We start from the raw sequence: 23,030 nt of genomic DNA, 5'->3' as shown, positions 1-23,030 counted from the left end.
ACTTCACCTCGAGTGAGTGGCCCGGCTGTTTGTGTATTTTACCTCATATGGCCCTTGGTAAAAAACGTTGAAAAAAGTTTGGACACCCCTGAGATAGGGAAACCTTTAAACAATTTTCCAAGTAGTTTATAGTATTTTCTTTTTTTCCATACTCAGTTTTCCTTATTAGTCTTTGGGGGTAAAAAACAGAATTAAGTGTAGATTTTTAAGGGCTCTCCTGATTCTGGTCTGTAAGTGATCTCTCATTATCAATTCTAGGCTTTGATTCTCTCTTAGCATAAGGGACGTCAGTCAGTTAGGGTGGGTGGGTTAGAAATAGTATATAAGGCAGAAATCAATGAATATTTAGCAATTACTTAAAATGCATACTATAAGTGAAAATCCTATCTTGAAATAATGTTTTGAAAGACTGAGGATGTCTTACTTGTAGATACATTTCTTTCTGATGCCGTATGGGGGTTGGCATACTTTTTCTTAAAGGGGCATGTAGGGCAAATATTTTAGGCTTTGCATAAGTGAATATTTTAGGCTTTGTACAACTCTCTGTCTCATTCACTCTCCTCTGCTGTCTTATTGCAAAAGCAGCCAGACACAATGTGTACATGAATGAGTGTTACTCTATTTCAGTAAAACTTTATTTGTCAAACAGGTGGCAGGACCCTGCGGCCACAGTTTTCTGAGCCCTGAAAAATGTTAAAAAGAAATAAAATCTTTGATCTAGAAAATTGGGAGTAACCAAACTTTAGAACCAGAAATTACCTTAGAAAATATCTAGTCTAGGCTTTTTGCTTTTCAGATCAGGAAACTGAGACTCAGAATGGTTAGTGGCATGAGCTGGGAGTAGAAACCATAACTCCAGATTACCGGGTTAGCAGTCCTTTTTGCTGGGCCATGCAGCCCAGCAAAGCAGGATGACTTTTCTTTGAAATGCTGATGGCTGTTGGACAGTGATCACGCAGTGTCCAGAGATTTATTTGCTGTCTTTCCCTCCTTCTTCTAAATGTATTATCATTTAAAATTTTTATTTGAAACATTTAAATATAAATTTTCATTTTATTGTATTTTAAATATTTTCAGTCTCTCACTCTTCTGGAAGGTTTAATTCCCTCAAAAGAAGAAGGTGGTGTTTCATGTGTCGAGCATCTTCATAAATTATTTGTGTTTGGCCTAATGTGGAGTTTAGGAGCCATTCTGGAATTGGAAAGCAGAGACAAGCTTGAAGTCTTTTTACGAAATCATGAAAGCAAGTTAGACTTACCAAAAATACCTAAAGGCACAAATCAAACCATGTATGAGTTTTATGTTACTGATTATGGTAAGCACAGTGACTTATACCTGAAATGAAATGACATTTTTTTCCTAAAATGGGAAATATAATAAACTCTTCTATAGGGAAATACTAAACCAATTATATATGAAGAACATAATTGCTAATACATTTTTAAAGGGCATATATGCAAAGAATAATATAATTTTGCATACTGGCCATGTTGGGAACTGGTTATAGAGACTTTTTACTTCTCCTTTTGGAGTGGCTTAAGTGAAATCTGGCATAAATAAGTTAGCAATACTCTTACATTATCTACTTTCTAATGCTTGACAGGGAAAGATAGCAGTGTAGAGAACACAGATTCTTCATGATGCAGGAACAGATCAATCCCACAACTTCCCTGTTGGAAATGTCAGAATAAGTAGAGAATGAACCAATCAGATGGGTCCTACATACGTGTAGTAGACCCAGCCTGCAGTGTGTGGTATGGCCTAGCTCACCTCTCTCTAAAAGAAATGCCCTTGAGCTTGGTGCCTTTATCCAGAGTCAATCTCCCCATTTTTCTAAGTCTCAGAGAAGAAAATAATGCTTCCTAAAAACTGTATTTATCTCTGGTTCTTCCTAAAACCCCAAAAGAGCAAAGGTATTTTTTTAAATGCATAAACTTAAAAGAATAGGAGAGTAGACAGCAATAACTACATTCTGAAAGCAAAAAAGCAGAAAGGTAAGTGGCAGTTGATTTAGCACACCGGTCAAAAAGGTAAGCCCTAAACCAGCAGTGGGAATAGTTGAGAAACAATGTAGTGTACATTATAGAACCTTCTAAGCGTTCAGGCATTGGAAACTGGGGTGAAGGTAGAGGTAAACAACAGAGGGCTGATTGTAAGTCTGCTTAAGAAACACACCTCCAGGTCCTCTTTCCAAACCACACTACTAGACAACTGCATCTATCCCACACTGGCCAAAAACTAAAGAATTATTGTATGGAGAATGTAATACACAGGGTTCCCTGGGCTTGGGGGACACTAGTCATATTTGAGGGAAGGGGAATCATTTGAAAATGAGGATTAAGTGGAAGTTTGTGTTTTAAAGGGCCTTTATAAAGAAACTGAGGTAAATGAATTGTTTTTCAGCTAGCCATCTTTAACCAGAATGACCAGTAATTTTACAGCATGTGATTAGATGCCATTAAAGATTTGAGATCATAAAAGGGAGGTTCAACTCAAAATGCAAACTAAAATTAAATTCATCCTTAAATCTAGATGTGAATTCCCTTAGAATCCAGAGCCAACCAAAAGATGGTTCCATGCAAAGATCAATAAAAGTGTTATAATTCTTGGTAGAGATAACAGGGGTGAAAAAGAGAAGGCATGAATTACCATTGTCCAGAATGCAAGAGGGAACATCACTACAGAACCTATAGACATTTTAAAAAATAAGAAATGAATATTAGAAACAACATAAAAAACATACATTTGACAATGCAGACAGGGCATGTAGGAAATGGACAAATTCTTTGAAAGATACAAACTACTAAACAACATCAAGAAGAAATAGATAGGCAAATATCCATATTTCTACTAAATAACATTGACTTTATAGTTAAATCCCTTTCCAGAAAGAAAACTCCAGGCCCGGATGACTTCACTAGTGAATTTTACCAACTACATAGGAGGAAATAATGCCAATTCTACATAAACTCTTCCAAACTAGATAAGGAGGAAATACTTTCTAGCCCATTTTATAAGGACAGTGTTATTCTGATACCAACACCAGAGAAAGACATTACAAGGAAAAGAAACTATAGACCAGTATCCCTCAAGAATATTGACACAAATTTCTTAGTAAAATTTTAACAAATTAAATCCAACAATGTATATAAAGGATAATATATTAAATCCAAGTGGGTATTTATTCTAGGACCGGAAGTTTGGATTAACATTAAAAAACCAGTATAGTTCAACATTTTAACAGATTAAAAAACAAACCATACAGTATTCTAAATAAATGCAGAAAAAACATTTGGCAAAATTTAATACCCTGTCATGATGACACTCTCAGTAAACTAGGAATAGGAACTTTATCATTCTGATAAAGGACATCCTCAAAAAAGCTAACATTATATATTTAATGGTGAGAGACTGAATACGTCCTTACCAAGATTAGGAACAAGACAAGAATGTTCTTTCTCACCACTTCTATTCAATATTTAACTAGAGGTTCTAGCAGGTGCAAGAAGACCATAAGCAAACAAACATAAGTAATAAATACCTACAGATTGGAAAAGAATAAGTAAAGCTCTCTTTATTTGCAGATGATATTACCATTTGTGGAACCCTCAAAAAAGTTATTAGACCTAGTAAACAAGTTGAGCAAGGTCACAGAATAAAAGGATAATACACAATAATAAATTGTATTTCTATAAGTTTACAAGAAACAATTAGAAATTGAAATTTTAATATACCATTTAAAATAGCATCCAAAAAAATGAAATACTTAGAGATAAATTTAACAAAATGTGTGTATATGATCGTGTACTGAAAACTACAAAACTGCTAAGAGAAATTAAAGAAGCCCTAAATAACTGGAGAGAGAAATAATATTTATAGATTAGAAGACTCAAGATTGTTAAAGTGTTATTTCATTCCAAAATTGATCTATAGGTTTAGTGTAATCACAGTGGAAATCCCGATAAGCTTTTTGGTTGAAATTTAGAAATGAATTATAAAATTATATGGAAATGGAAAGGACCTAGAATAAGCAAATAAGTTTTTTAAAAAGTCACATGACTTAATTTTAAGGCTTACAATAAAGCTATAGTGCTCAACACAATGTAGTATTGGCATAAGGGTGTATATTTAGATGAATGGAGTAGATAAGAATTCAGAAATAGACTCACCCATATGTGATCAGTTGATTTCTACAAGGACGTCAAGGTCATTCAGTAGAGAAAAGGATTGGGTTTTTAGCCTGTAGTGCCAGAACAATGGATTAGCCAAATATTAAAAAAAAAAAACACAGAAAAAATCCCAAGAACTTTGACTCTTACCTCACACTATCCACAAAAATATATCTTAATAATGAACTCAAAATAGATCATAAAGCTAAACATAAGAGCTAAAACTGTAAAATTGCTAGAAGAAAACAGTGTTTATCTCATGGGAGTAAGCAAAGATTTCTCAGATAGGATCAGAAAAAGCCCAAATTATAAAAGAAAAAATTAATAAATTTGACTTCATCAAAATTTAAATCTTTCGCTATTTAAGTCGCTGTTAAGAAAATAAAAAGTCTAGCCACAGAATGGGAAGAAATATTTGAAAATATATGTATGTATATCTGATAAAAGAATTTTATCCAGAATACATAAAGAACTCTTGCAGTTCAATAATAACAAATAGGCAGCCAATCCAAAACATTTTCAATGGATAATAAATTTAAATAGGTGCTTCACCAAATAAGATTTATGAATGGTGAAAAAAGCCCATGAAAAGATACACAATGTCATTGAAATTCAGAGAAATGCAAATTAAAACCACATGGAGATATTTAGCCTCTAGAATGGCTAAAATTTAAAAAGATTAATAATACCAAATATTTCAAGGATGTGAAACAACTGGAACTCTCATATGCTACACAGTGGTACAGCTACTTTGGAAAACAGTTTGGCAGCTTCTTAAAAGTTAAACATGCACTTATATGACTTGATTATTTTACAACAAAACTTGATATTGGATTGATTCTTGCAATGATGAATATTTGCTTCGCTACTGTCAAATGTAACCCTTGCTCTCTTTCCATACAGTCTATGTACAAGGTAATTTTTTTTGGTACAATCCCAAATCATAGCATAATCTTTTTGAAGACATTTTAAGTGGCAGTTAAACTCAACAGTGAAATAACAGCAATGCAAGTAACTCAATTTAAATGGCAACAATATGAATAGCTCTGACCAGGTTTGCCTAGCCAACAATGATTGTAAGGTATCATTCAAGAGATGCCAAAATGTAAATAAAGTTTTTTATCACATTGATGAAATGTGATAAGAATTATTATTATAACAATAATACCAATCAGTAAATTAGTAGTTACTGTAAGTCAGAATCTGGGGACTCTATGACACTGTTTTCGGGCCAAATTTGTTTTTCCTGTTTCTCATGGCGAACATCCTTGGTCCAGTAATCAGTAATCCCTCTTTTGGTCTTTTCCATCCTTTCAGTTGATGTGGTTTCCTACTAGATACTAAACATGTCATTGGTTTTAGTACTAGCTGATTCTGATTGAATCTCAGGCCAGATCTCTCTAGATGAATGATTTAGTAAATAAAAAACCTTGTAAAGAGTCAAAACAAATTTAATTATCAAATGCCACATGTATTAGATAAGCAGATATTAGATTAGATATTAGAGAAGAGATTAGATAAGTAGATATGTTAATATGTTTAGGAAAATGTTTAAAATGTTTACATGATTCTGTTGATTGTTTATAGCACTTGTATTTTTGTGTTCTGATTACTTCTGAAGAATGCAGTTTTATTAAGATCAATTTTTACTTATTGTATAGGTGATTGGGAGCACTGGAATAAGAAACTTCAGCCATATTTTTATCCAACTGACAGTATTCCAGAATATGCATCAATTTTGGTTCCAAATGTTGACAATATTAGAACAAATTTTTTGATAGACACCATTGCAAAACAAAATAAAGTAAGTTTGATAGTTTCTTGGATGATCATAAAACATGTAAGAAACACATGCCTTTCCACACACATCAGATAGAAAAATTAAATTCCAGCACAATGGGATGGAGGTAGTGTCATCTGAGAAAAACATGTTTGGGAAATGAACCCCAGGTCCCAGGATATACTTCTAACTCGGTATCCTCTGAACGGCTGACTCCTAGCTTGCTAAGCAAAGTGGGTGTCTGCTTACAAAATCCTTCCATACTCCCATGGGCACGTGAATATTCACTCATATTTTCTTCCAGCACTTTTATAGTATGCATTTTACATTTAAATCTTTAATTCAATTAGGATTTACATTGATGTAGGTGTAATTCTAAAAAGTCTTTAAAAATGAGTTGTATTAATTTATAGAATAAAAGAATGGCTACTAGAACCATAAGATATTTAAAACTAAACATGTTGTAGAACACCTATAAACATGATTACCCTGTGATTGCAGGCTGTTTTGCTCATAGGAGAGCAGGGAACTGCAAAAACTGTAATGGTTAAGGCCTATTTGAAAAAATATGATCCTGAAGTACACTTATCCAAAAGTCTAAACTTTTCATCTGCGACGGAACCAATGATGTTTCAGGTAAAACCCATCATTTGCTGTAGTATTCCACATATTAAATATTTTAAGTGGTGGTTACACTGAAATGTATATGCATACAAAACACTGAGCTATATCTATATAGATAGATATATCAGAAGAAATGGTGCTGCAGTTGGCATTCAGCTATTTAACCTTCCTAAGGCAGAGATTAAAGCCAAGTCCAAATAGCATATTTTGATTAATAGCCTAAAATTTATTAATAGCCTAAAATTTGGATTACTAGCCAAATATTGAGGCTGAAGCTGAATTTTTGAGTGTATCTCTTTTAACATAAAGTAATGATTAACATTCCAAAAGCTTATTTTTTAAATTCACAATGTGTATTTTAATAGTGGCATTTATGCATATTAAATAAGTAAATTATATTTTACTCTGGAAAACATACTCATAATTTTTAGAAATATGGATTGAAATTTTTTTCATTTTTTAATTAGTTTCAGGTATACAAAACAATGTAATAGTTAGACATTTATACCCCTAACAAAGTGATAACCTCCCTCCCCCACTCTACTACCCTTTGACATCGTATATAGCTGTTACATTTCTATTGACTCTATTCCCTACGCTGTACTCCACATCCTGTGAACATATATATATATATATATATATATATATATATATATATATACACATACATACACACACACACACATATATGTATAGGTATATATATATACACACACACATTTATATATATGTATATATATACATATATATATATATATATATATATATATATATATATATATATATATAAATTATAGTTGACATTCAGTATTATTCAGCTTCAGCTTCAGGTGTACAACACAATGGTCAGGCATCTACACTATCCGTGAAGTGATCTCCCTAATAAGACAAGTGCCCATCTGACACCCTGCAAAATCTTTACAACATTATTGATTTGGATTGAAATTTAATGCATAAGACAAATCATTGCTTTGTCTCCAGAGAACAATTGAAAGCTATGTGGATAAGCGAATGGGAAGCACATACGGGCCACCAGGAGGAAGAAAAATGACTGTATTTATTGATGATATTAATATGCCAGTCATTAATGAATGGGGAGATCAGGTATGATATTTAATTGGTATTCTTAGTTATATATAAAAATGTTAATAGCCTTCATCTTACTAAGCCTAGTAAAAATTCTCAGTCTTTTTTTTAAATTAAATTTATTGGGGTGACATTGGTTAATAAAATTACATAGGTTTCAAGTGTACAATTCTATAATATATCATCTATATATCACATTGTTGCAGTCATATCAGACCCTTAGATAACATGCCCTCTTCCCCTGAAGATTTCAGTTCTGGAACCACTGTTACTCTCTCCAGCACTGTCCCGGTCACCAGGCCAGTTTCACAGGAACTCGCCCTTCAGAGGGTTCTGCATGTGGTTTAATGCTCTGCTGTTGCCTTCTGGAAATTCTTAATAATTTTGTAAAAGGAACCTTGCATTTTCATTTTGCCCTGTGCCACGCAAATTATGTAGCCTGTTTTCATAATTCTTGGTGATGCCAATACCTGCTAACGTGATCTTGGCCTCTCAGTTCCTTGACCTTTCCTTCTCCAATGATGGTGTCTTCCACCCTGTCTGAATGACTCATTCATGCAGTCATATCCTGCACTTTTTTATTATTGATGTGACTCCTTCATCATCTCAACTTCAAGCACTTTATTCTCTGATTACCATGTCCACTCTTTGTAGCTTATTCCCTCTGCTGTCCAGACTCCAGATGGAGCTACTATTTATTTTTCCTTCCATTATTTTCTCTCATTTCCTCACTTCTTTTCCCAGCTGAAATTCTATGATCTTTCATTATAATCACTGTAGCATACACCTTCTCATCATCTGCCTAAACCATCTTAAAGTCTTGTTAAAACTTTCTGTCTACTCTCCATCCGCCTGACCTATGCGCCTAAATTGACTGGAGAAAACCACACAATCCTGGTTTCACTTTAAAATCATGATCATGGGCCTCAACTGAGCTCTTCATGCTGCCCAATCACTGCATGTTTCATGTTTATGTCTTTGTCTTGTACTGCGTATCCATTCAGGCTTCTGCTCTGGGAGATGACTGTTTCATACTTGCTTCTTTTCCCCAGACCTCCAACACCTCCATTTCCTTGCCCTCAGCTGAGCATAGATGTGTTGCAGCTTTCTTCCTATCTCTGTAAGGAAATGGATATTTTTCCTTTTGTTTGTTTACTACCTATATACTGTACTCAATTTCTACGTTCTAGTGGTGACTCTAGACAGTCCATTCTGCATGCACAGATCATCAAAAATAAAGATAAACAAACCCTTTATTCCCATTTTGTATATCCCATGACCTTTGAACATGTCAATTTCCTTTATCTTTCTCCTGACTTATCACGTTATTGTTGACTTGTATTTTAAGTCTATATCTTTCTTTTTAAAAAGATCTCCCATGAGGCATTATTTCACTCTTTTGTATATTCACTTTTCATTTGCATTACCCACATATTTACCACTTTCTTTGCTCTTTATTTATTCTTGCATCTCAGGCCTTCCTTCTGGTATCATGTCCCTTCTGCTTTTAGAACTTCCTTTAGAGAGAGTCTTTTAATGACTAATTCTTAGTTTTTGTTTGTCTGCAAGTGTCTTTATTTGAAAGACATTGCTGCTGAATGTAAAAATCTAAGTTGGCAGTTATTTTCTTTCATCACATTGAATATATTCCTGTCTTCTGTTTTCCTTGCTGATATTGAGAAGTCAGCTACCACATAAGCATTGCACCTCTGAAGTTAATCAGCCTTTTTTCACTTGCTTCTTTTAAGACTTTCACTTTACATTACATATATATATATATATATATATATATATATATATATATATATATATATTTAATGATGTTCCTTGGTGTATATTTATTTGTATTTATTTGCTTGAGATTCACTGGGACTTGTGACTGTGGTTTGGTGTCTTTCATCAATTCTAGAAAATTCCAGTCTTTATCTCTTCTGTCTCATTTTGTTCCCTTTTCTCAGACTCTGTCCAAATGTATATTAGACTTTCTTCTATGCCCTCTATGTGTCTGTAGTTCTCTTGTATACATCCCAAACTTCTCTCTCTTCAGTGCTTATATTCTAGATTATTTCCACCTCTGCCTTCCATTTCACTAATTTTATCTTCTTTTTTAGTCTAATCTACTGTCAAATTATTCATTGAGTTTTAATTCTAGTTACTATTTGATTCTCTTTTCTTTCAAATATGTTGTCATTTTTTATAATTTCCTATTCCTTACATATATTTTCAAATTTGTTGTTTATTTCTTTAAACATGTTGAGCACAGTTGTTTTAATTTCTGTGTCTGTTAATTCTAGCATGTGAAGTCTATGTGGGTCTGTTTCTGTTTTCTACGGTTTTAAATAGTTCTTGTTCAGATTCAAGCTGTCTTGTTTTCTGTATGTATCTTTGACAGATTGCTAGGTCATTGCCCTTGAAAAATTATCACTGGCTATTTCTTAAAGCCTAGGAGGATATGTCCTCATTCAGATAGGTTTTGAAGTTATTTTTGTTTTGGTTTTTGGGGGGTTTTTGTTTGTTTGTTTTTGCCAGATCCTTCAGAATTTATTTAGTCAGGATCATCTCAAAGCACCGTTAAGATTAGGAAGTCTCTGGCCCGCTGAGGCTATGTGTTATACCCAGGTGCATACCTGAGCAAGTGTCATTCTGAGGCCATAACCTCCCAGGAAAGGCCTCCTTTTCCTTTTTTCTTTCCACTTTCCTCTCCCATTCAGCAGAGTTCCAAGCCAGATAGACCTCTCAGCAGTTCCAACAAGGTGAGGAAAGTGGAGGCATATTCAGATATCATCTATGCACTCTGAAGAGCTCCTGAATTCCAGGCTCATTTATCCAATTAGGGATGTCTAGTTGGATCCCAAACTTAACATGTCAAGTCAAATTCCTGTTGCTCCCTAAACCTGCTCCTCCAGCAGTGTTCTCCATCTCAAGAAATAGCAACTGCACATTCATTCTGTCAGGAAATCACGTTGGCTCTATCTTCAAACTACATCCAAGATTTGACCCTACTTATCACCTCCATTGCTAATACCTGTGCAAACCACCATCTCCCTTCTTGATCACTACAAATGCCTTCTCATTACCTCCCTGGTTCCCTTGCCCCCTTAATCTATTCTCAGATCAGCAACCAATTAAAACATGAGTGATCCCATGACACACTCCTCTGCTCAGAATCCATCCAGACTTGTAGAATACAAATGCCAAAATCCTTACCGTAACCCAAAGACCCTACCCTGTCTGATCTCACCTCCTCATGACTGTTCCAACCACATTTACTGAGCCTTGTATACACTGGGTATGATGTTTACTCAGCACCTCTGCATTTGCTGTTTACTCCACCTGGAATACTCTTCCCCTAGATATATAAATGGTTTCCTTTCTCACCTCCTTCAAGTCTTTGCTTATATGTCATGTGAGGTGAAGCTTCCCCTGCTCCCCATATTCAGTTGTACCCCTGAGCACTGCCTGTGTCCTTTCTCTGCTTTTTTTTCCCCAAAACGCTTATAATGTACCATTTTATGTATATGCATACATGCATACGAACATACATGTGTACATTTTGTCTCCTATGACCAGAATGTGTGCTCTTGAAGATAGGGATTTTTGTCTATGCTAGAACAGAGCCAGACACACAGTAGTCATTCATTAAATGTTTGTTGAATGAAAGACTGCCTTATTTGAGGTGTTTGTGTGACATCCACTTGGTGCCCAGTAGGAATTTGGACATACAGGTGTGGAACTTAGAAGGGAATTTGAAGCTAGGGTTACAGAGTTGAGATTTCTTAGGGTGTAGGGTTGAGATGGCATCTCCTGAAATAGTGAGAAGAGTAAAGGAAGGAACCCTGTAGAACAGTTACATGTGAGGGATGGGTGGCGAAAGTGTGGCTTGGGAAGCTACCCAGAATGAACCTGGAAAGAACTGAGTCTCTGAAACCAAGAGAGGAAAAATATTCAGTAAGAAGAGAGTTTTATAAATGTTAGAGGCTGCAGAAAAGATAAAATGAGGACATAAAACCAACAACCAAACATTCAGTAATATAATAGTGAAAGTTCAGGAGTAAAACCATCCCACATTCTGATTTAAAGTATTTTGAAGTGTTGAATTTTGAGTGTGAAGGCATCTATAGTAAAACTTGTAATTCTGAGTACTGTTGTAATTGTACCAAATAGTCCATAAATTCACTTATCTAAATTTATTTGAAAATTCGTTCTATCAATGTGATAAAGAGTACTTTGGACTTGCCGCACACATTTAACATATGGCTTAGACTTCATGGGTGGCATCGTGTAAGATGATCATTGACATTCACAAACACTTCATTGAGAAGAGCTGAGTATTTTCTTCTAACTCATCTGTACTATTTTATAGGAGCTATGGAGGAATATGATAGTGATATGTTACTAAAATATTGCTGTATAACATTTCAGATCACTAATGAGATTGTGCGACAAATGATGGAAATGGAAGGAATGTACAGCCTGGATAAGCCTGGAGACTTCACCACTATTGTGGATGTACAGCTCATAGCAGCAATGATCCACCCCGGAGGTGGTCGAAATGATATTCCACAACGTTTAAAACGACAGTTTACTGTGTTTAATTGCACATTGCCTTCAAATGCTTCAATAGACAAAATTTTTGGTATGACTATTCTAGGTGTTTAATTTTTTTATTGCATTGCATAGTGGACATAAGCCATGAAAAATCTTATTTAAGAGATAAAAAGGCTCTGTCTGAAGTAGGGATTAAGTATCTGAAATAGAGAGCTAAATACCATAAAAGAGGGACTACATAATAAGAAGACACGTTTAGAGCTTAATTTGAGACTCAGGAATATTTAGAAATAGTCTTGTTGAAGGTCAGCTTTAAAGGTGAGCCATCCTTTGTGTTTTGGTTTTCTTGGTATGAATTACTCAGAAATTTGGGCTAATAAATGATAGCACATTGACCATAGGTTAACAGTATAATATGCTAAGTCAAATGTAGCACTTTGATATATTAATGAAACTGAAATTTTTGATGCCAAATTTAGGTTTACATAAACCGTACCATCAAAAATTACGTTCGTGAAGACTTACAAGAGAAACTGACCCATGCATATGTGGACATTAGTTATTTGATAGCAAGTACTATAGATCAGAAGGAAAAAAGTAGACTTTCAATAGGTGGTACTGGGAATATTTAGTAATTTTTATAGGGAAATAATTGAAATTGGACTCATACCTCATGCCAAACATAAAATCAATACTGATGGATTAAAGACCTAAATATGGAAAGCAACGCTTATAAATGTTTGGGAGGAAAATACCTTTTGTGTAGGAGAAAACTTCTTAAATGAGACTCAGAAAGCATAAGCCATAAAGGAAAAAAATGATAAATTTGACTAGATTAAAATTAAGAACTTATGTTCATCTAAAAAGTAACATTAATAGAGTAAAACAAGCCCCAGAGGGGAAAAAGTTTTCAACACATATAGCAGAACAAAAAAATGTAATAGTCTGAGTGTTTAAAGAAGTTTTATGAATCAATCAGAGAAAAGCAAATAATGTGATATAAAAATGGGCAAAAAACAGACACTTTTGCAAGAGGTAACCAAATGGCCAATAAACAAATGTCAAAATGATAAGTATTAATATTCAGGAAAATGCAAATTTAAAACACCAAGGAAATACTATATTATACCCACTAGATTTGCAAAAATGAAAAATTCTGACAAAATCAGGCATTGATGAGAATGTGAAGCAACTGTGACTCTCATCCCTGCTGGTGAGTGTGTCAGTTGCTGCCAGCCCTTTTTGGGTAATGACTGGACATTTTTACTGGTAAAGCAGAATGTGTACCCCCACAACAATTCCACTTCTAGTTATATACCAATGTGTCCTTTTTTCCCTTTCCAACCCAGAGGTCATGTAGATAGTCTCCTATATTTTCTTCTAAACATTGGATAGTTTTGTCTTCCATATTTAAGTCCTTGATCCACCTGTAGCTGATTTTGCATATGTGCACCAGAAGACTTATACAAGAATGTTTGTAGAACAATGTTCATCAGCGCAAACACCTTGAAATAACCCAAATATTTATTGACGATAAAATAGGATAAATAAATGGTGGCATAGACTAAAGTGTAATGCTATGCAGCAGTGAATATGAGCACACACCCCTACATGCTCCAACATGGATGAAGCCCAGAAATACCATGTTGAGTGCAGGAAGCAAGTCACAGAGGAATATATGAGTCCATTAAATGAAATCTCAAAAATTATGGTTAACAAAAGGTTAAAGTTCAGAAACGTAAGTGGCAGAGAAAAGCAAGTTACCGATTCTCACCAAGTCAGAGTAATGGTTACTTCTGGAGGAAGGAAGGGCTCGGGGACAGGGCTGGACAAACGTGTACTGGGGCCATGCTGCGTTTCTCAATCCTTGTCTGCACGTGGGTGATTGCTTATTTGTTAAACTATTTATATACTCTTGTATATGATTAATGTTGAAAATTACATATGGAAACAAACCAGAAACTGAGGCTCAGAGAAGAGAAATAACTACCCAATCAAGGCCGTTTAGCCAGTGCATGGTAGATGTGTGCTGCTAATCCTGTTTTCTGATTCCAGATCCCATGCTTCTTATATTACACATTTGTCCCACAGGAAGTTGGAGATCTAGAATTATAGGATTTCAGGAAGCAAAAGGGCCTTACAGGCATCTAGCACAGCAAGCTATAACTGGAGGACAATTTCAGGTTCCCTCAAGGCCACTCTTCTTCGATCTATGTGAATGAAGCCCAGTTCTTTAGCGGCTCCATCCTTCATAAACCTGCTCTGCGTCTCTGAGCAGATACTCATAGTCATATTCTCCTGAAAATACCATGCTCGGAACTCAACACAGTCTCACTGGAGCAAAGTAGAGTAAATCTGGTTTTGTAGTCTAAAACCAAACACATATTGAGACTTTAAGAATAGTCTATAAACCTATAACTCAGTCCTTCCTGAGGGTGATTATGTCAGCCTTTCACAGTTCTGGATGTTTCCAAGGAACCAATAGATGACCAGCCCCACCAAAGTGTTGACTGACTGCAGGTCAGGAGATGTGGGTGTGGATTCCAATTCTATCAACAACCAATCCATGTGACCTTGAACAACTTGCTTTACCTGTCTGGACCTGGTCTCCTTATCTGTAAGATGAGGACGTAGTCTCTAAGTCTTTTTCAGCTCAGGTACACTTCCGGGTGAGTGCTGTCCTACAGGCCCTGGAGCCAGGCTACCTGGGTTCAAATCTCAGATTCAACCACACACAAGCTGTGTGACCTTGGGCAAGTAACTCGTATTAAAATGGGAATAATAATAATAATAATAAAATATCTAGCTCAGATTCTTTCTCATAAGGCGCTGGAGGATTCAATGAACTAACACTGCATACTTAGCTTCATAGGCCCCACTGCTCACAGTCTTAGCTGATTCCTTAAGAGAAATTCCTAATGTCACCTAGTCAGCCTTGTAATGATTTAATTACAGGGATAAACATTCACCTTATAGTCATTTAGTAAGCTTGTACCTTCAATCTTGTTTATTTTTCAGGAGTCATTGGCTGTGGATACTTTGACCCTTGCAGACATTTCAAACCTGAAATATGTGAGATGATTTCAAATTTAGTTTCAGCAGGCAGAGTGCTGTGGCAGTGGACTAAGGTACAGAATCACCTGTTTTCAATAATAAAAAACAGGCAACTACTCAGGCTAGTCCTCCCTTGTGGCTCATGAAATTATCGTCACATTATATGTGGTATTGCTTTTTAGGAAAAGACAAATTAGGTGCCCAAATAGATTTATGACACTTTTTCCTTCCAGGGAGCAAATATTCTGACTGATTGGTGCTTTCCTTATGTATGACGTATTATTATAAACCAGACAAGACATCCAAGATAAAGTAAAATTTTGATACAATGAGAACACTGCTTTTCCACTTGTTACTCTGATTTGTAATTCTTTGTATGTCTGTCTCCCCCCAGCCACCACTAAACTGTGTTAGACACAAATGTTTACTGATTGAATGAATACTTGGAGTTCCAGAGATTCTTAGATACCCAAGTCTAAATGTGTATTTCTTGAAGGTGGAGATGGAGTTAGTAAATTGATGGAAGTGTGCTTAAAGTAGGCTAGATTTTAATACACAAGTCAGTACCCTAAGTAAAGCTCAGCAGACCAGACAGCTTAAGGCAGACTCATGAAAAAGCACCGAAGTATAGGTCTGAGATAAAAAACAAAGTTGATGTATTTGCCCCAAAATGGCAAAGGAGGTACAGATTAGTTGTCATAGTTCACTTATTAGGCCAATTATACACATCTGGGCAGAAGCTCATGTTGTGGGGAAGCCTCGAGTGGGCCAGCCTTTCAGATTCCTGGGTAGACTGGCAGAATTCTAGATACAGAATTTATCAGAAGAGGAATGGAGTGTTTCTTATGAAATGCTCTTCCATGCAGCCCCCCCGCCCCCCAGTTCCTTGTATAAGGCCCACTCCTTGTCAACACGGGGTCTCTGCACGTGCTGTTCTGCCTCTCTTAAAGAAACTCCAAAATGAGTGGGAGAGCTGCGTGTCTGAGATGCTTTTCTGTGGTAAGAGCCATCTGTTTTCAAGTGGGGCTATTGTTCAGTTTAATGTACCTTTGGACGTATTTTTCTGAAAAGCTTTGGCCTTCCTAGTATCTTTCTGTCAAAGCTTCCTTTGTTATGTGCATATTTACTGGCTCCACTTTCTTACCTCTTTAACCCATTTTGCCCAAGCTTTCATTTCCATAGCTCTCAGCAAGGTCACCAAAGGCCTCAGTCTTGCTAAATCCAAAGGTCAGTTTCTTCTTCCTCTTGCTTGACTTTTCAGTAATATTTGACATAAACGATCCCGCTGAACACTTGCTTTACTGGACTTCAGAGGGGCTGCATCCTCTGGGTTTTCTTCCTATCTCATTGGCTACCTTTTCTAAGCCCCTTCTTTTCCCTCCTCTAAATACTGTGCTCTACCTGATCTGGATGCTGGGACTTCTCTGTCTCCATCCTTTACCCAGGTAGTCTCATCCAGCTTCAAGGTTCAAACACTATCTCTGTGCTGGTGACTTCAAAAGTCCTCCATCCCAGGCCTCTCTGCTTGGCCCCAGACACATTTCTAACTGCTTAGTAGACATCACCGTTTTGCTGTCTGATAACCATCTCAGTTAACATGTCCAAACAGAACTCTTTTTGGTTTTTTATTGGGGAAGGGGGACAGTGTGTATTTACAGGACTTTTTATTGGGGAACAGTGTTTTTCCCAGGACCCATCAGCTCCAAGTCAAGTTGTTGTCCTTCAGTCTTTGTTGTGGAGGGCACAGCTCAGCTCCAAGTCCAGTCGCTGTTTTTTCCAATCTAGTTGCAGGGGGCGCAGCCCACCCTCCCATATGGGAGTCAAACCGGCAACTTTGTTAAGAGCACACTTTCTAACCAACTGAGCTAACTGGCCGCCCCCAAATAGAACTCTTAATTGTCCTTAAGTATGATCCTTTCTCAGACTTTTGCATCTAACAGTAACAACAATTATCCTGCTTCTCAGGCAGAAAAACTGGGTGTCATCCTTGATTTGTCTTTTACATCCCCTATATCCAGTCCATCAGCAAGTCTCTATAACTTTCAAAATATGTCCCAAAGCTGAGTCCTTAGTGCCATCTCACTGTGAACCCTGATAGATGCTTCCATCACCTATCCTCATGCAGGGACTTCCTAACCAATCTCCTTGCTTTCTTTTTGTCCTCCCTATAGTCTGTTTTATACATAGTCCAAAAATGCTTTTTTAAAAAAGTAAATCAGAGGTTATTACTCCTTAAAACCACCAGTAGGTTCCCAATGCCTTGCTCTGGCCTGTGAACTTGAGCCTGAGCTGGCCCCTGCTTACCTCTCTTCTCTTCCATCAGTCTGCTCCAGCTATGCTGCTCTTCTCATGCTGTTGCTTGAAAACCCCAAGTTTTTCATGCCTCTGCGCCATTATACTTCATTTGACTAATTTTCATCATTCTCGCCTTCAGAGGTGCTCTCCTGGGTTATTTTCTCTAAAATAACTTCCACGGCCCCATCTCAGGCATTATTTGTCTCCTGACCGTAGTTTATTTTGTCTAGCCATGACTTTTATTGTTGTTATTTGCCTGTATGTTTATTTATCAATATGTTTGTTTCCTATTTATCCTCAGGCTCCCCAACTGGAATGGAAGCTCCCTGATGACACCAGGTTTAGCTGTCCTATTTAGCATGTTATCTTCCTAAGGGTGATGGGAGGTGCTGAAAAATAGTCATTGAAACATAAATGAATTTTCCTTCTATTCCCACCCCCAAATAAGCAGCCTTCTTTATATTTTTTCTTCAAATTGCCTATCTTCACAAAGCACTCTTTTAATCCACTCACTTTGTATATCACTTCACCTTTGTATTACTTTACATAGTCTTAAAGCAGAAGCAGGCGAGAAAAGAAAAAAATTGACAAAAATTAAAGGAAAATATTAGAAGAGTAGGAAAGAAGCAGGTTAATAAATGAGAAGAGGGAAAGAAAGGAATTTAATTCTGTTTAATGATGGCTTCAGTTACCAATGGCTGCGATCATAACTGCAGCAAAGAAGAAAAAGCAATATTCACAAAGCTTTGTCCCTTTATTTTTTGCATATTTGTAATATAAGTGTATGTTTTACATTTTGGTGAATATAAAGAACATTTTAGCTTGGCATGGAAATGAGCTAAGAGAGAAATAACACTTCTCTTCATTCCCTCTCCATTGCTACCTGCTGTTTTAACTTCCACTCTGAATTAGCCTGTAAAAATTACTCTACAGACTCAATAGGGTACTATTTCAATATAGAAAGGACATATTCCATGAATTGGTACTAAAGAAAGCGTTTGCTTTCCTGAATTAATCATGTGGAGAGTCTGCTTTGTATCTCCAGAATTATCACTGTTTCACTTTCAAAAACGATGCTAATGGCATCAATAACAATTTTATACGTGGCCAGCAATGCTTTCCTCACCTAGTACACCTCAAGTTTATCCCCAACTGGGGTCTCTCTGTACAAGAACGTGTCTTCGTTACAGCTTTGCCTGTCTGAATTCTAGAAGTTGGTAGAAATAATAAGTAAATTAGTCTTCAAACCAACAAAGGCAACCCAAGAAAGCCACCTAATAATTAGCAGCTTCATTTCAGACTTACCTGTCAATTTACTATAGATATACAGATACATGGAACCATGTTGACTGAGTTTGGGTCCCCCTCAGTGAAATCTAGATTATGATATATAAATATATTTGTGGGAACCAAGCGCATTAAGGACCTTATCAAAGCAATCTCTGCATTCAGAAGTGAATATTCGTTGTTCCTAACTGTATGGCAATGAGCTCACTTTCATTTTTTTGTTGACATATTTCCATATAACACTAATAAGGTTAATAATGATTAGGAATGCTTATTCCCAAAGCTCACATATTTTTTAAGAACTCAGGGCAAAGTGACTTGTTCAAATCCAACTAATTGTGGTAGAACAGGGGTTGGAATCCATATCGAGTGCATTATACTTGAATCCACCCTATTCAAGGGCTTATGGTCTTTTAAATTCTATGTTGATCTATGATATGTGCTTTTTTGCTGTTAGTGCTTTGACAAATATATAAACTTAATCTTGGTTTATTTCCTCAGCCTATTTTATTTAAATAAGATTTGTGAAATAAAATAGTTCTAAAAGCATTTCCACTTTTAGTTTTATCTGAAAAGCAAATTGAGAGTATCACTTTTTTTTTTTTTCATCTCTAGGTGAAGATGCTCCCAACTCCTTCTAAATTTCATTACATTTTCAATCTTCGAGATCTTTCCAGAATTTGGCAAGGAATGTTAACCATAAAAGCCGAGGAGTGTGATTCAATCTCTGTTCTCCTGTCACTTTTCAAACATGAGTGCAACAGAGTAATTGCAGACAGGTATATATGTTACCGCTTGAGTTTAATGTACTATGTAAGAACTGTATACTACTAGATTAATTCCTGCATTAGCTACTCAAATCAGTAGAGTAAGGAATAGTGTCCTAATTTGCTCTGGTGCTCATGAAACATCAGTGTTATTTCCCACCTGCTGGTCGTCTTAAAAAAAGAAATGCTTTGCCAATTCACTTGAGTATTATTTCAACAGGACATCTTTTTAAATCACCACATTATCAGAGAGTTGATAACACTCAGAGGCAAATTTTACTAATGTACATTTTCTAAAAAATTTGATCTCTGTGTAAGTTTTCCATGGTGAAAACTGGTGCGTCAACTCAGTCATCTTTCTGAGCCTGTTTCCTCCTCTGAATGGTAATGCCGGTCCAGAGAGTTGTAAAGGGCCTACCACAGTGTCTCACACATGGGTGGTAGTTGTCAAATGTTAGTCCCCTTCTTCCTCTCTTTCCCCCGATATTGTAAATCTGAAAAGGAGCTTTGTGCACTGTATGCCCATAAACCCAGAAAGAGAATGCTCACTCACTACTGACTGTTACTTCTACACTCCTATTGTAAATTGTAGGGACTTTTGACCTCACCTACATGACTGATCTGTATTATTCAAGAAAAAATATTTACAACACTTGTTAAGACAAAAAAGCGCACAGTCTTTCTGCAGGACTATCATGATAGTCCTGCAATGGAGGTTTGTAGTAGGGAAGAGAGATTGGGCCCAACTCCTAAAGAAATAAGGAAAAAGTGGGAATTTATAGCTGAGGAAAAAGGTTGGGGGGGGGGGGGTGGATAGAAAATCACTAAAGAGGAAATATCAGAGGTACAGGGAGATTCTTGCTAATCCTATTAGGTAGTAGGATTCTTGCTGAAAGCAAGCCAGGTGATCAGCTATTACCCCGGGGGTGGGGATGATGGACAATGAGGAATTTGGTCAGATAAGGAGGGTGATCAGATACTGGGGGTAGGGAATTCTGGCTACGTGAACTTGACAGGATTCCTGCTAAAATTGGGTGATGCAGAAAAGGACATGGAAGTCCAAAAGTCGAGGCCTAATTGGGAAGAGGATTCAGCGGAGCCTAAGTTTGGTCAAGAAGAGACTCTGTCGGTATTTTCTATAAGTAAGACTATCAATGTTATAACTTTTTTGGATGGGGTTATGTCCTTCTAGTCAGAAGGCAGAATATTTTTCTGTTTTGACATGACGGAGGTGCAGGATAGGGGCTGAAAGGAGGTGGAGGGAGATTGAAACCATGTTCAGTTAGAAAAGGTGACTTCATATTTTGCATTTGTACTCCTGTATGTTTCTTTCAGATTTATAACTCATGAAGATGAGCAGTGGTTTAATGTACAACTTATTCGCGCAGTTGAAGAAACTACTAGCTCAGATATGACGTCATATATTCTTCCCGAACCATACTTTGTAGATTTTCTCCGTGAAATGCCTGAACCAACTGGTGATGAACCTGAAGACACTCTATTTGAAATACCCAAACTCTATGAATTGGTATTTATTCTCACCTTTAAAAAAGAGGTTTTTTTTGATCACTCACCTAACGATATTTCTCCCTGTACCAGAATCTCACTATGGAGTTGCCATAACTTTTACATAGTTATGTGTTGTGATTTGTGTCATCATATACCAAGTAAAATATTTCTTTCAATAAAATTTAGCAGCAACCCCATTAAAGTCAGGTATAAGACAGGTATGCTTGATAGTACCATTATTCAATATTACTTTGAAAGTTCTAGAAACTGCAACAAAATGACAAAAAGAAAATCCATGTATACACCTGAAACTAGAATAATATTGAATGTCAACTAGACTTGAAAAATAAAAGAATTAAAAATAAAGAGTAATAAAAATGAATGTCATTATCAGATAGATGAAAACAAAAAGATCATTATTTGCAGATGATATTATGATCTCTTAATATAATCCAAGAAGACTTAAAATCACTTGTAAGTACTAAGAATTCAGTAAGATGACCGAGTATGATATAAATATAAAACTCAATAACTATTCTCTACAGCAGAGGTTGGCAAACTATAGTCAATGGACCAAATCCCGCCACTGTCTGTTTTTTGTTAAATTTGTGAGCTTAGAAGGGTTTTTACATTTTAAGAGTAATGCTGTGTGACATGTGAAAATTACACGGAATTCAAATTTCAGAGTTCAGAGTTGAACCAAAGTCTTACAACTAAGAACATACAGAAGAAGCCACTTCAAGACTGGTACAAGGGTCAGAGACACAGAATGGACTGGTTCCCCACTGATGTGTGTCCATTAAAAATCAGCTGCCAAAGTCCCTCCTGGAGGAATGAGGGGTCCTCACTGGGTTCCCCAGTCCAGGGTTCCAGTGCTGGGGAGAGAAGACCCCATAACTTCTGGCTGTGAAAACCAGCAGAGATTGTGGCTGAGTGAGATGTGGGTGGCTGGAGTCCTAGGCGCTCCTCTTAAAGAACCCGCATGTGGACTTAACTCCAGGATGGACTCACTCACTCTGAGCTTCAGCACTGGGGCAGAACATTGAAAGGCCCCAGGGACATACGGGGAGAAACTGAATTGTCTTGCTTCAGGACGAGGGCTAAAGGGGCAGCTTTCTCCCAGGCAGAAATGCTGGTAGGACCCAGTATTTCCTGTTGAGCCCTCCCCTCCATCCAGTGTGCAGGTGCAGGTGGCTCCTGTGTCTGAGTTTCCATCAGTCTGGCTAACACCCTTTGTTTTCCCCTCCTTGATGAGTCCCTGAGATCCTACACACCCAAGCTGCTTCCAGTGGCTTTTCCATACAAACAGCCTGTCTTGGTTTCTACTGTGGAGTTTCCTAAAATTTCTCAAAAGTTAACAAAACTAAAACAAGCAGCATCTTGCTTTGCCATGTCCCATACACATCTCTGGCTGAGCAGCCCCAAGTCTGGCGTTAGTGGTACCAGACTTGGTTTGCAGCTTGGCCTTACATGTGCTGCCTGCAAGTGACTCACGTCAGATCAAAACACAGGCTTAAAATAAAGGGATGGAAAAAGATATTTCATGAAAATGGAAACAAAAACAACAACAAAAAAGCTTGGGCAGCAATACTTATATCAGACAAAATAGACTGTAAAACAAAGACTATAACAAGAGACAAAGAAGGATTCAGTAATCCCACTTCAGGGTATTTAACTGAAGAAACCCAAAACACTATTTGAGGGGACGTGTGCATCCATATATTCATTGCAGCATTTTCCACAATGGCCAAGATGTGGAGGCAGCCTGGTTGTTCATCGATGGATGAATGGATAAAGAAGAAGTGGTTCACCTATGCGGTGGAATATTGCTTAGCCATGGAAAGGAATGGGTTCTTGCCACGTATGTGAATATTTATTTCAGAACAGTTTGACTACACAAGCAATCTAAAA

At 36.7% G+C, this 23,030-nt stretch overlaps 1 protein-coding gene across 1 annotated transcript in view; it reads left to right on the top strand.

The window, feature by feature from the left end:
* Positions 1-23,030, top strand: part of DNAH8 (dynein axonemal heavy chain 8) — a 369,939-nt gene that overhangs the window by 204,916 nt on the left and 141,993 nt on the right. The window contains exons 53-60 of the mRNA XM_088795770.1: positions 1,078-1,315; positions 5,831-5,973; positions 6,451-6,585; positions 7,555-7,677; positions 12,082-12,295; positions 15,226-15,335; positions 19,459-19,622; positions 20,946-21,138. Coding sequence (XP_088651896.1) covers positions 1,078-1,315; positions 5,831-5,973; positions 6,451-6,585; positions 7,555-7,677; positions 12,082-12,295; positions 15,226-15,335; positions 19,459-19,622; positions 20,946-21,138 — 1,320 coding nt within the window. The remainder of the gene's footprint in view (positions 1-1,077; positions 1,316-5,830; positions 5,974-6,450; positions 6,586-7,554; positions 7,678-12,081; positions 12,296-15,225; positions 15,336-19,458; positions 19,623-20,945; positions 21,139-23,030) is intronic.

The sequence above is a fragment of the Rhinolophus sinicus genome, chromosome 2 (genome assembly GCF_057876585.1).
Source record: "Rhinolophus sinicus isolate RSI-liver-muscle chromosome 2, RSI-T2T, whole genome shotgun sequence".
In the NCBI taxonomy this organism is placed as follows: domain Eukaryota; kingdom Metazoa; phylum Chordata; class Mammalia; order Chiroptera; family Rhinolophidae; genus Rhinolophus; species Rhinolophus sinicus.
This window is presented reverse-complemented; position numbering and strand designations above follow the sequence as displayed.